Consider the following 14,086-nt stretch of genomic DNA (forward strand, 5'->3'; position numbering starts at 1 on the left):
ATTGTGACGAGCCGGTGGTGTTCAGGCTCGACACGGTTCAAAACAAACAAATTCAAATGTCCACACAAGCACAATTTCAATAAATAAAAGATATGGATTGAATAGAAGCACAACAGTCCGATGGGCAATTAGAGTAGTCGGATAACAGTCCAGGGTCAAAACGCGTATCAGGCTCTCGTACAAAAAAGGGAATGTTCAATACTCAGGATTTGTCTTCCGGTCCAGGGTCAGTTTCACAAGGGGCCAGTCCAGGGTCCAGTACCACGAACACCTTCTCGCTTTCTCCTCTCCTTACAACTACCTCTCACCTCACAAACTCTGTATATCGCTCTCTCTCTCTCTCTGCACTCTGCTCCTTCCTCAGCTCCACTCAACTCTACTGTCTTTCCTAGGGTTTTATGTTAGGTGTGTCTGGTGTGTGTGTGAGATGTGGGTGATCACGTGGTGCACAGGTGTGTTCTATCAGTCCTAATCAGCTCCCTAATTGACTCTCCTCTGCCCGTGGCAGTAGTATCTCCCTTCCTCTACGTAGCCATGGAACGGGAGATGATATCTGCCACAATATACACACACACACAAGTAGTGTATGTTCATACACTAAGCTTTGACGCACACTTCAGAGTGACTTCTCCAGTGTAAAAACACCCGTAGAACTTTGAAATTTTTTATATTCATATTAACACTTTGATTGCCTAAGGTTAAATTCATGATATACCATCCGTTGCCAGCTCTATTTGTCTATGGAGAAGTTCCCCTTCTTTGCAGGGCTATAACTTTTTAAATTCTATTGCTAGATTGCCATTATTAGGGCCCATTCAATGTCCTATATGTATTGTTCATTGTGTAGCAACGTTAAACTTTTTCATTCACATATTCATAGTAAAATATGGTCTAAAGTATAAGTATGTTTTCATCTCTTTCTGCAGCTTTCTCCAGAACGTGATCTATAGCCCCAAATGCATTATATTGATGATGAAATACAGTTTGATAGCGATCGGTGCCAGATGAAAAATTTCAAATGGACGTGCTTCTAGGAGTTTCTACGTATCATCTGATGATGACCGGATGGGCGGGGGATCGTTTATAATTCCGTGGGCAACGTTATACCATTCATCTAATGTGGGTCAAATGTTCATCATAGCAGTTAGTATCGAACACGGTAATAATAAACGCTAAAACTCACCCCAGTCTCCGCGGGCCGTTGGGCGATCAGCATGGAGAAGACAGTTTTCAATTATGGGATGTCGAAATACCGGATCTATTTCCAGGTTGTATAATAGTATATACGTCCAAATAACGTTGTTTATTGAGTTAGGGCGAGCAATCTATTATCCAGTGTTTCAAGATGGAGTCGCGGGAGCTATAGAGAGTGGCCGGACCACATTTGGATGAGTACTACTGGTTCAAAGGGTGACTTCCTGTTGGGCGATTTGCCTGTTGCGCTCTTGAACCGCTAGAGGGTTGAGAGGAGGCCAGCACTGTGTCTCAGGGCTGCGGAGGAAAAATATGATTTCGATCACAGATTTTTGAAATATTGATATTAAAGACGAGTTAGGGTGTCCTCTGCAACTTTAGCATGGCTAGGAAAGACGCCTAAACACGTTTTCGGCACTTAAAGTGTTAAATATTGTTTTAAATATTTGTTTCTTTATCCTCTCTTTTCATCTCCTTGTGTGTCCCTTGTCGTGCTGCACTGTTAGAATAAAGTAATGTCCCCACAGGGACAATCAAAGTTGTCCTTATCTTCAGTACTGCGGCTATTAGTGATACCATCACTTGCACACACTCCCCCCATCCCACCCAGAACCACAGAAGGGAAGCCGGCGGGTCCTGGAGTCCCCACCTCTCTAAACAACCTCACACAACCCCTGCACTGTGGAGCCTGGTGCGGTTGGAATGCCTGGGTAACTGTTGATGCGCCGTATCCTGTCGAGCAGGGCGCTTGGCCCCACTCCCAGCCCTGTGGAGGAGAGGGAGGGAGAGAGACCTTGGAACCTCAGTCACAACCACCCCACGGCTAGCGCTCTCTCTCTCTCTCTCTCGCTCTCTCTCTCTCAGCCAGAGGGAGGGAGGGAGGGAGGAGAGGAAGGGGCTGCATCTGTTGCCTTGGCATGGAGGAAGGTAGTGTGGGAGGCGGGGAGGAGGGGGGAGGAGGGGGGAGAGAGATGGTCTACTTGTGCCTTGTTGTTGTCGCTGGCCGTGGTTTTGAAAAAGGGGGCATTGGTGGAAAATGACAGAGGTTCTGAACTGCATCTATAGCTCAGCTGGCGAGTGTGTTGCTATGCTATCCAGAGCTCCCTGGTCGGCTGACGCACAAAATGAATGGATTACAGCTTTTGGTTCAGAGTCAGGGTGCAATTTGTTCTTTGTTCGGTTAAATCTCTGCTTTAGTGGAACAGTGTGCTGTTAAACAAATAAGCCCTGTTCTCAACGAGAGACTAAAATTATTCTTCAAACACAAACAGCACTTCAGAGGCCTGGAAAGCCTGTAATTCTGTTTTTTTAAGAAAAGACAAAAGACAATGAACTCAATTGACCGTATTCATGCGGTGGCCATTTTGCTCTTATGTCATGCTCAGGTTGTCTTCCTTTCCACCCTGTCCCCATGTCATGTTCAGGTTGGGTTCCTTTCCACCCTGTTCCCACGTTCCACTCAGGTTGGGTTCTTTTCCCGCCCTGTTCCCACGTTCCACTCAGGTTGGGTTCCTTTCCACTCTGTTCCCATGTTATGCTCAGGTTGGGTTCCTTTCCACCCTGTTCCCATGTTATGCTCAGGTTGGGTTCCTTTCCACCCTGTTCCCATGTTATACTCATGTTGGGTTCCTTTCCACCCTAACCCTGAGAATGGCATAAGAGCAAAATGGCAGATGTGTGAATATGGCCATTTCCAGGATATCTTCTATGTATTGTATGCTACTGTGTGTGTTCCATTGATTGAGTGTGTGTCTGTGTGTGTCTGTGTGTCTGTGTGTCTGTCTCCCTTCAGATGATTCCTCTGGATTCCTTCGTTGGGCAGAGTGCAGATGGCAAGATGGTGCCGATCATTCCGGGAGGAAACAGTATCCCACTGACTTTCTCCAACAGGAAGGAGTATGTGGACCGGGCCATAGAGTACCGGCTGCACGAGATCGACCGACAAGTAAGACTGACGCTCACCATGTTGTCTTTTTACACACACTGTGTGTCCGCAGAGGAGTCTGCAGGGTTCAGGTTGTGTAGAGGAGAGTCTGCAGGGTTCAGGTTGTGTAGAGAGAGTCTGCAGGGTTCAGGTTGTGTAGAGGAGAGTCTGCAGGGTTCAGGTTGTGTAGAGAGTCTGCAGGGTTCATGTTGTGTAGAGAGAGAGTCTGCAGGGTTCAGGTTGTGTAGAGAGAGAGTCTGCAGGGTTCAGGTTGTGTAGAGGAGGGTCTGCAGGGTTCATGTTGTGTAGAGAGTCTGCAGGGTTCATGTTGTGTAGAGAGTCTGCAGGGTTCATGTTGTGTAGAGAGTCTGCAGGATTCAGGTTGTGTAGAGAGTCTGCAGGGTTCATGTTGTGTAGAGAGTCTGCAGGGTTCATGTTGTGTAGAGAGTGCAGGGTTCATGTTGTGTAGAGAGTCTGCAGGGTTCATGTTGTGTAGAGAGTCTGCAGGGTTCAGGTTGTGTAGAGAGTCTGCAGGGTTCATGTTGTGTAGAGGAGAGTCTGCAGGGTTCAGGTTGTGTAGAGAGTCTGCAGGGTTCATGTTGTGTAGAGGAGAGTCTGCAGGGTTCAGGTTGTGTAGAGAGTCTGCAGGGTTCATGTTGTGTAGAGGAGAGTCTGCAGGGTTCAGGTTGTGTAGAGAGTCTGCAGGGTTCAGGTTGTGTAGAGGAGAGTCTGCAGGGTTCAGGTTGTGTAGTGGAGTCTGCAGGGTTCAGGGTTCACGTTACCGGGTACCGAATCCGGTACTTTTAAGGGTACCGGCCGAATCACGACGGTACTACCGAGTACCGATTGACGTGAGATCCACGGGTGCCACATTTCGGTACTGTAAAAAAAACAAAATCTTACCACGAAACCTATGAAGTGTGCCGCACGTTCACGTCAACGTTCACGCGCACAATACATGCTTACCTAGAATTTGACTTGATTCAACAACAAAGCCAAAAACGGTTGCAAGTGTGGTTACACTTTACAAAGCTAGATGCAGACAACGCTTGCTGCAATATTATATATTATATATATATATTAACCCATTCTCCGCCAATCACGTGTTAAGGCGGGTTTCTCCGCCATGCGTTGTCTGCCAATCACATCTCCATAGACAAATAGCGCTGGCAGAGGATGGTTTAGGATGGTCAAAGTAGTGGCAGAGAATGGGTTAACAAGTTTATCGCGTTAATTAGATGAATTAATTACACAGCAAATTATCGCGTTATGAAAATTAACTCATTTTATTAAAAAAAAATTTTTATTAATTGTAAATCCTGTAATTAATTAGATAAAAAAATGTAATCGCCTGACAGCACTAATAATAAATCATTTGAAGTTTGGAATTTTTTTTTACAACTGAGGTAGGTAGATTACACTTTTTTGAGACTAAAGTACAGAAAAAAGGTACCGTTGGGTATCGGTATCGATTCAAATGTGAACGGTACCCAACCCTAGGGTTCACGTTGTGCAGAGGAGTCTGCAGGGTGAAATGTAGAAGAATGAGAAGGATACTTGATTATGGTTGACTGGAGCGCGGCTATTATTTTCATATAATTTGACAATTTAAGCAGAATTGTCTTATTGTTCAAAATGAATCCACTAGTAAAACTTTTATTATTCTATGTTCAATGGCGGCCGGGTAGCACAGCGGACTAAGCGTCTGCCTACCACCGCAAGAGACACTGGTATCGAATCCGGCTGTCAGCGGTACCTCCGGCTTGGTCGGTCGTCCATACTGATGAGTGGGTGGGAAGCCAGTGGGGTGTATCCTGGTCGTTGTAAACAGCGACTCCTACAGGTCGGTCAGGGCGCCTGCACAGCGAGGGAGGGAACTGAGGGAGGTAGTGTGATCCTCCCACACGTTACACTTCCCCAGTGAGAGTGTGATCCTCCCACACGTTACACTTCCCCAGTGAGAGTCCTCGCTGTCAGGTGAAAAAAGAAGCGGCTGGCTGACTCCGCATGTATCGGAGGAAGCATGTGATAGTCTTCAGGGGTCCCTAGACCGGCATGTGGGGGGCAAATGCGCGCAACGACCAGGAAGGGGAGGCGGGAATTGGCATAACGACAAAATTGGGATGGGAGAAAAATACAGAAAAAGGAGGAGAAAAAGTAGATACAAAAAAATGTATTCTATGTTCAGCCACACACTGACCTGTAGGCTTAAATAAATAGTTTGTCAAATTTGATCAACCCTTATTAGTGTGGGTGACCTGGCGAAGCCAGGTTGCCACCCACACTATAGTACGGTAATCTATACTCTTTTTATTATTCTTTCTTTATTCCGCCGATTTTGCCAACAAAACTCCTCCCAGAGCGTTCGCGCCCCATACACGTGAAAGGTATCAAAACGACCGGCTTGCTCCAACTCGTAGCGCTATTGCTTTTCGGAAAGTTTCACTGCACCGTTTGGCTACAAATCGACTTTTTTTCCACCACCTTGGGTAAATTGCGACTGATCTCAATTTTGGACGTAGAAAAAAAAAACATCAAAACGATGACACGGCTGTCTGTTCGCTCACAAAAGAAAAATAATTGGAATTGGACATTTCTATCTCAACTGATGACCATTTGTTTGAAGGTTCTCCTCCCCATAGACACCAATGTGTTCGCACTAGGGATGCCCCGATCACGTTTTTTGCCACCGATACCGATCACCGATCGTCGTGAGCCATATCGGCCGATACCGATCCGATACCGATCGTTTTTGATTAAAAGAAATTAAAATGTATTTTATATAATTTTTTTTTTTTTTTTTATAAAATATATATATTATATAATTAGACTTGTACTTGTATTATCTGCGAGACATCGCCACCACGCAACAAGCTCCACTGTCTGTGTGTACTCTAGTAGCCTCCAGCTACAGCCAGGATTCTCCGGAGCTGCAGCTGGACCTATACTCGAGTAGCCTCGAGCTACGGCCAGGATTCTCCGGCGCTGCACCTGGACCCTATTGGTATAACGTTACTTAACTGTGCTCAGCAAGCCCTCAGCTCGAATACGCATCGAATCAGTGTTATAAGACATTGATATCAGGAGCTATCTGTAGCTACTGCTAGCCGGATATATAACGTTAATACAACGCCTCAGTGAATTATTTAGTTCAATGGGACATTTCGTTTTTAACAGTGAACTAACTTGCGCTAACGTGAGCTAACAGCTAACAGCTAACAGGTATCATACCTACCTACTATACTTGCTAGAGTGTTTGTTGATGTCAGGAGCTATCGGTAGCTGGCCGGCTAGATACCGTTCGGTTAGACAATGCCTCATCATGTATTAAACTAAAGCTAAGCTAACGTTAGCTCAGGGAGACCCGACACGCCGTCCTCCCGTGTCTCACTAGACTAGACCCGTGTTTACATGCGTGCGGGAGGGGCTGGACTCGAGAGCAGACGCCGCACCACCGGTGTCTGAGACAGAACTCAGCGACAGAGAGTGATCGGGTTTGACGATCGGTGAAAATAAAACATTATCACCGATCACCGATCGCATATTTATACTGAATATCGGCCGATAACGCACTATAAAAAAAAAATGCGATGGTTTTTGAGCTTTTCCCCCCTTCTGTTCCGATCGCCACCAAGGCCACAATTGTCGACGGAATGCCACAATATCGCACACAACCCTTTACCTACTCCTTGAAGTGCTCATGTGCGCTTCACAACGCTTCATCTCTTATCGTTTGCTTTTAATCATCGTGACAATGCAGTCATGCGTCTGCCCTCATTTAAATACATTCAAAGTGAAAGTGCATAGTCATTCGTGATTGTTGACCACTCCCCCGATCCTTAGACCACGCCCCATTAGGCCACACCCCCTCAGTGTATCTCTTGAACCGTTTGTCGTAGAGACTTGCGGGTTGTGCCATTGGACTCGGTAGGGATATCCTCTTTCATTGGTCGATGTTGACCACTCCCCTGATACTTAGGCCACACCCCCTTAGTCCAGAATTTTTTTTTAAACTCGGAAAAGTCCGAAAAATTCAAAAAACTCTGAAAAGTCTGAACATTTTCAAAAACTCGGAAAAGTACGGAAAATTTCAAAAACTCGGAAAAGTCCGGAAAATTATAAAAACTTGGAAAAGTTTAAACTCTGAAAAGTTTTTTAATACGTTTTTGTTTGTCATAGATTCGATTTTCTTAAAAATTTGAATTTATTGGGCGCCCCAGTGGCGAACCACATAGCGCGCTCAGCCGACCCGGGTTCGATTCCCGAACCTGTCGTTATTTGCCGAATGTCTTTCCCCCACTCTGTCTCCCGTTCCTCCTCTCTCTCTCGCGATAAACGCTACAAAATAAAAAATAAAGTAGAATTTATTGTGTATTCATTGCATTGTTATTTCCGATAATTTTATTGTCACAGCTTTTTTAAATGTACATACATTCAGAAAAACGTGAGATGCTTGTTTTCCCGGCTCCTCAACTGTAGTAGATTTGTAAACAACAATACACAACCTATATTCGATCTATACAAACTTTAAGCTATAACTATAAATATAAACTACAACTATACACTAAATAAGCTATAAATATACTATAAACAACTAATCATAATACACAACCTATATTCTATCTATACAAACTATAACTATAATTATAAACTAAATAAGCTATAAATAAACAAACTAAATTAAAACTATAAACTAAACATAATACACAACGTATATTATATATACAAACTATAACTATAAATATAAACTATAATTATAAACAGGGCTTGACATTAACTTTTTGGCTAACTTTTTTCCAAAGTCACTAGCCACTCAGCATTTTCACCAGCCAAAAATCCCCACACTCGCACCCCCACCCAAAAAGTAATAAATATAGGTAATTGGACAATGTAACTGCAAGCATTTGTTTGGACATACGATTTTATTTGAACAGAAACATCTAAAATAACATCTGAGAGGAACTTTGTACTGGCAATAGTTTGTTTAAGTTTATTCCTTTCAGCCTCAGCAATGTAGAACATAAATTCCTTGGCTCTGTTTGTGTTTCTGCTCATCTACCCTGAAGAAAAAACAGTATGACTTAGCTATGTATTTTTCATATAACGTTAACACTGAGTGCGTTTACATGCACGCTATACTAGGGCTGGGCGATATGGCCAAAAACGTTATCGCGATAACATTTTTAAATTATTTTCATATAACTCGATATCGATAATTATCGTCGATATAATGTCTGTCAAGTTTAATTAACTTCTTATGCCCGTCGCCGATGGACGGGCTATTAATAGACTTGTTTTGCTGCTGCGAATGTCTTGAGTTGATGTCGTCATCAGTCCGCGCACGTTAGCAGTTAGCCAGAGCAAGCCGTGTATCCCATGACAATGTACTAAATATTACCCTAAAATACTCTGTTCCGCCCCAATACATTGCAACGACGTCCACCGTATACCCCACACTACTATAACCGTGCCCTCAGAATTCATGCCACACACCCACTCGGCACGTAAACTATAAAATAGCGCCGTGCAAGCTAATTATCCTAGCCAGCCTTGTTTACAAAGTACTAAATATGACCCTAAAATACCCTGTTCCGCCCCAATGCATTGCAACGATGTCCACCGTATACCCCACACTACTATAACCGTGCCCTCAGAATTCACGCCACACACCCACTCGGCACGTAAACTATAAAATAGCGCCGTGCAAGCTAATTATCCTAGCCAGCCTTGTTTACAAGTAGAGACGCGTCCTACCTGCAGCGCGGACTCTCCTTCCGCTGTCGGCCATCTCCTTCACTGATTGGTTGTTAGTGCGTGTGCTCATATCCAAGCTTGGAAAATCGATATATCTAAACTTTGCGACCACGTTTCATGTTTATTTCGAGGAAATAATTTATCGCGATAGTTATCGTTATCGTTTTATTGCCCAGCCCTACGCTATACACCGATCATAACCCAACAATGGTATGATTATTAAAATGGTCATGTGAAAATGGGAGAGAGATCTGGGGCAGCTGTCCATGGTGCTGAATATTTGCGAGTGCTCTCTTGACTGAGAGGGTGGCAAGGAACCAGGAATGATCCTTTATCGTTTCTAATTTGAAATTGGTTGTGCCAATAACAAACGACAAGCTTTTGGACTTGTCAGTGCCATACATACGACAATCAATGCAGAACATGAACTTCTGCTTTGGATCATATCCTAGCCACTCGCAACCTGAGCGCCACTTTTCAATGAACAACCGTCTATTTTTTTTCGCCTCCTCTTGTACTTTGTTCGTGTTTTCGGTCTCGGTCTCATTCTCTTTTCTCTTTTTTGTTTGTTGATGGTTTGGATCACCCGGTCTTTTCACACCCACAATATGCCGCCACATTGTGACGTTATAAACTGTCTGTAAAGTAAACTATGGATGAGTCGGTCGCACTAACAAGTTGAGCTATTAACGTTAACAGCGTTCGTTCAGCTGTCACATACGGAGGCAACACGACGCACGCGATAGGGCGAAGTGGATGGGCCAATGAATGAGCACACTGTGCGCACCCAGTCCTCGTGGGAGTTGTAGTATTATGTAGTATCACTTGGATTGACTTAATTATTGCAGATGCCTTTTGTAAACTACAATGTTTTTTTTTTCCATCGAAAAAAAGTCACCCGTCCCTTTGGCGGGTAGTATGACGCAGTTACCCGCCACTGCCGAATTATACCCGCATTTGGCGCGTGGCGGGTGTTAATGTCAAGCCCTGATTATAAACTAAATAAGCTATAAATAAATTAAAACTATAAACTAAACATAATACACAACGTATATTCTATCTATACAAACTATAAATATTAACAAATTATGAATTAAATTAGCTATAAATAAACTATGAATTAAAACTATAAACTAAACATATTACACAACGTAAATTCTATCTATACAAACTACACTATACTAACTGTATATATAAACTAAACTAAAACTAAACTATAGACTATTCTATCTATACATATTTGATTTTAATTGAAATTTGAATATACCATTTATAAATTGACCATTTACCATTTATAAATGCACCATTTATAAAACCATTTACCATTTACATTTATAAAACCACTTACCATTTATAAATGCACCATTTGCCATTTATCGTTTATAAATGCACCCTTTACCCCCTTCCTCTAGGTGGCGGCGGTGCGCGAGGGCATGTCGTGGATCGTGCCGGTGCCGCTGCTCTCCCTGCTGACGGCCAAGCAGCTGGAGCAGATGGTGTGCGGCATGCCGGAGATCTGCTGCGACGTCCTGAAGAAGGTAGTCCGGTACCGGGAGGTGGACGAGCAGCACCCCCTGGTGCAGTGGTTCTGGCAGACGCTGGGCGACTTCTCCAACGAGGAGCGCGTGCTCTTCATGCGCTTCGTGTCCGGGCGCTCCCGGCTGCCCGCCAACACCGCGGACATCTCCCAGAGGTTCCAGGTCATGAAGGTGGACAGGGTGAGTGCACCCCGGGGGGGGGGGCAGACTGAGCTGGGCTCCGCTCACTTCTCCGTCTGCTGCGTCTCATGAATGAATGAATGAATGAATGAATGAATGAATGAATGAAAACTTTATTTAACAGATTGCAGAATGGGTACAATACAGTACGGCTCAATACATACAATTGTTAAGGGGATGCAGACCTGAGAAAGACGTTTGTCTTGTTTCCATCAGGGTCCCCCATTTTCAATTCATATAGACATATATGACATACATGACATACAGATAGTCAGTACTGCTACATCTATACATTTATGACATACCAGATTTGCAAATACAGTACTGTTTGTGATACAGAAGGAGTCAAGAAAAGGGAGTATATACATTTGACGTAGAAACTGTACATTGGAGGTTGGGTGGGGGGGGTTGGGTACATTGGGATATTGACAACCATACTGGGTAATTTACATTGGAGGTGGTTGGGGGGGGGGGGGGGGGCGGGGGGCACACTGTATAAACAAGTAACACTGTACATTGAGGGGGGGGGGGGGGAGACACTGTACAAACAAACACAATTGTACATTGAACTATTGACAAAACCATACTAGGTAAATGACTGTACATTGGAGGGGGTTGGAATGATTGGGTTAGGATATTTACAGGGGCCAGTGTTGAATTGCAGTCTCCCGTAGGTGTCCCTTGAGAGAGGTTTTGAAAGTGGGTAGTGATCCACATTCCTTTACAGCTTTGGGTAGGGCGTTCCACATTGATGTGGCATAATTGCGAAACGTGTTTAGTCCCTTATTTGAGCCGAATCTGGGTTTGACATGATTTGTGGAGCTCCCTCTGGTGTTGTGATCGTGGTATTCACTGACCTTTGGGAAGTATTTTGACATGTACATGGGTACCTTGGTCGTGTAGTGTATCTTGTAGACCAGGCCCATTGCAAGTTGTTGTACTCTGTCGTCTACTCTAAGCCATCCTAGGTTGTCGAAGTGGGCAGGGGTGAGGTGGGTTCTAGGAGTAAGGTCAAGCAGTAGTCTGACCAGTTTGTTTTGAGATGTTTGTAATTTTGTTTTTAGCGCCTTTGAGGTGCTTTGGTACCATGAGGTGCAAGCATAGTCGTAGTACCCCTGAATGAGTGCTCCTGCCAGAGTCTTCAGGGTGTTCTTGTTTACCAGAGAGGAGATCCGGTACAAAAATCGAGTTTGTTGGTTGACTTTTTTTATTACATTGGATGCCATTTTGTCACAGGAGAGATTAGCCTCTAGGATGGACCCCAGGTAGGTAATTTCATCTTTCCTTGTGACAATATTGTCACCCACTGTAACTGAGAAGCCGTCGGTCTTGCTGAGTTTGTTATTTGAACCGAAGAGAATGGACTCTGTTTTGCCCATGTGTAATGATAGTTTGTTATCAGCGAGCCATATGCAGATTCTGCCTAGTTCCGAGCTGAGGGTTTTTTCAACCTGTAACTTGTTCTTGTCAGAGACCAGCAGGGCTGAGTCGTCCGCAAACAGGAACAAGTTGCAGTCACAAGCTGACGACATGTCATTTGCATAAATTAGGAACAGTAGCGGTCCTAGTATGCTTCCTTGTGGAACACCACAGCTCACTGTGAGGGGGGGGGATAGGGTACCGTTTACCTCCACCATCTGTTCCCTCCCCTCAAGGTAGGATTGCATCCAGCTCACTGATAGACTATCAAAACCAATTGCTTTTAGCTTGTCAATCAGAATGGAGTGATTGACCGTGTCAAAGGCCTTTTGTAGGTCCAGCATGACCATGCCGCAGTAAGCTTCATTTCACACTCGAGCGTGGATGTTCTGCTCTGTTGAACATGGGTTTTGGATTGTAGGTGGTGGTACTACAAGAGTATGTCTGCCCTGCAAAAGCTAACCGCAGTAACTATTATATGTTGTGAGTGACATTTTACTTTGCAATATTATGTGTTTTATCTTGTGACAAAGTTTCAGAGTTCAATCTTTATCAGAGATGAATGGTATAAAGACCGTTTGTGTAGTTACTGCGTTTAGCCTCCGCAGGGCAGTGTAGGGGGCGACAGTGGCTCAGGGGGTAGAGTGGTCGTCTGGTAATCGGAAGGTTCCCGCTCCTCCCTTGAGCGAGACACTTAACCCCTAATTGCTCCCGATGAGCAGGTCGGCACCTTGCGTGGTCGCCTCCGCCGTCGGTGTGAGTGAACGGGTGAATGTGAGGAACAAAAGATTGTAAAGTGCTTTGGATAAAAGCTGTTATATAAATGCACCATTTACCATTTAGTTGACGTGTTATTGTTTGCGGTGTCCGAGGACATCTAGTCGTCTAGTCCGAGACCACAGTCACAAACTGTTCACTCTGCTACCGTCTGGCAAACGGTACCAGAGCGTCCGCACAAGAAGCTGTTTCCCCACAAGACTCCTGAACAAGGACAAGAACAGGAGATAGCCCTATTAAAAACTCTTGAACACAAACACGCACCCTGCACTGCACCTTAATATGCACATACACTTATACGCAAGACTTTCTGTAAATAATTGACTATTTTATTTAATCTTACTACTATTACTTATTGTTACCATTCTTGTATGCATTGTTGTTTGTTAATTGTGCACCGTTGAGTCTGAGCTCCAAACAGACATGTCATTACCTGCAATGCCCCTGTATGGTTGTGTATTTGACAGATACAGATCTTGAACTTCCTTGAGCAAGACACTTAGTTAACCCCTAACTCACTCTTCCTACTATACTAATATGTCTTTACTACTTTGCACTCAACACTGGTACTCAGTTGAAAGAGTTGTACCCTTCCTTCTGACTTGTCGTACAGAACTTGTACAGCTAAATGTAAAATGTAACCCGTCTTGTGTCTCTGTGTCCCCAGCCCTACGACAGCCTGCCCACGTCCCAGACGTGTTTCTTCCAGCTGCGTCTTCCGCCGTACTCCAGCCAGGCCGTCATGGCCGAGCGGCTGCGCTACGCCATCAACAACTGCCGCTCCATCGACATGGACAACTACATGCTCTCACGCAACGTGGACAACGCAGAGGGCTCCGACACGGACTACTGACACCACACACACGCTCACTCTCCCATTATCCACGACCGGGGGCATGGGTATGGACCGTCCCATCACAAGAATGCACACGCACACGCGCACACACACACGGAAGAAGAAACCCGACAATGCATCACGGTCACTTCACCAACCGTAGGAACTCCCGTGCAGAAGAGGCTTCATGGAACGGGCCACTTTTAAAGAATTTCCGTGTTACTCTCGAAACATAATGGATTCGGTGTTATTTCACCTTGTGGTTTATTAGCAGTTTTTAAAAACACAGCGATCCATACGCGCACAGTGCATTGAGTATTACCCACCTGTTTTCCATTGACTCCTCATCCCATCTTTGGGGGTTTCGCATGGAGGTTTATGTTTATTTTGTTTGAAAATGTGTATAGAAATATTCAAACCAGTGATGGGGGGGGGGGGGGGGGGATGTACATTGTGTATAATGCT

The 14,086-nt window shown here is 44.5% G+C and overlaps 1 protein-coding gene across 9 annotated transcripts in view; it reads left to right on the plus strand.

Moving 5' to 3' along the window:
- herc1 (HECT and RLD domain containing E3 ubiquitin protein ligase family member 1) overlaps positions 1 to 14,070 on the plus strand; it is a 278,250-nt gene extending 264,180 nt beyond the window's left edge. For 6 of the 9 annotated variants that reach the window (XM_084337469.1, XM_084337471.1, XM_084337467.1 and 3 more), the window contains exons 77-79: positions 2,987 to 3,139; positions 10,285 to 10,590; positions 13,454 to 14,069. In XM_084337469.1, the coding sequence (XP_084193595.1) occupies positions 2,987 to 3,139; positions 10,285 to 10,590; positions 13,454 to 13,639 (645 nt within the window). In that variant the 3' untranslated portion in view covers positions 13,640 to 14,069. Of the gene's footprint in view, positions 1 to 2,986; positions 3,140 to 10,284; positions 10,591 to 13,453 lie in introns of all 9 variants that reach the window. The other 3 variants (XM_084337465.1, XM_084337470.1, XM_084337466.1) reach the window with 1 other exon arrangement.
- Positions 14,071 to 14,086: the final 16 nt, after the last annotated feature.

The sequence above is a fragment of the Notolepis coatsorum genome (genome assembly GCF_963971535.1).
Source record: "Notolepis coatsorum genome assembly, chromosome: 20".
In the NCBI taxonomy this organism is placed as follows: domain Eukaryota; kingdom Metazoa; phylum Chordata; class Actinopteri; order Aulopiformes; family Paralepididae; genus Notolepis; species Notolepis coatsorum.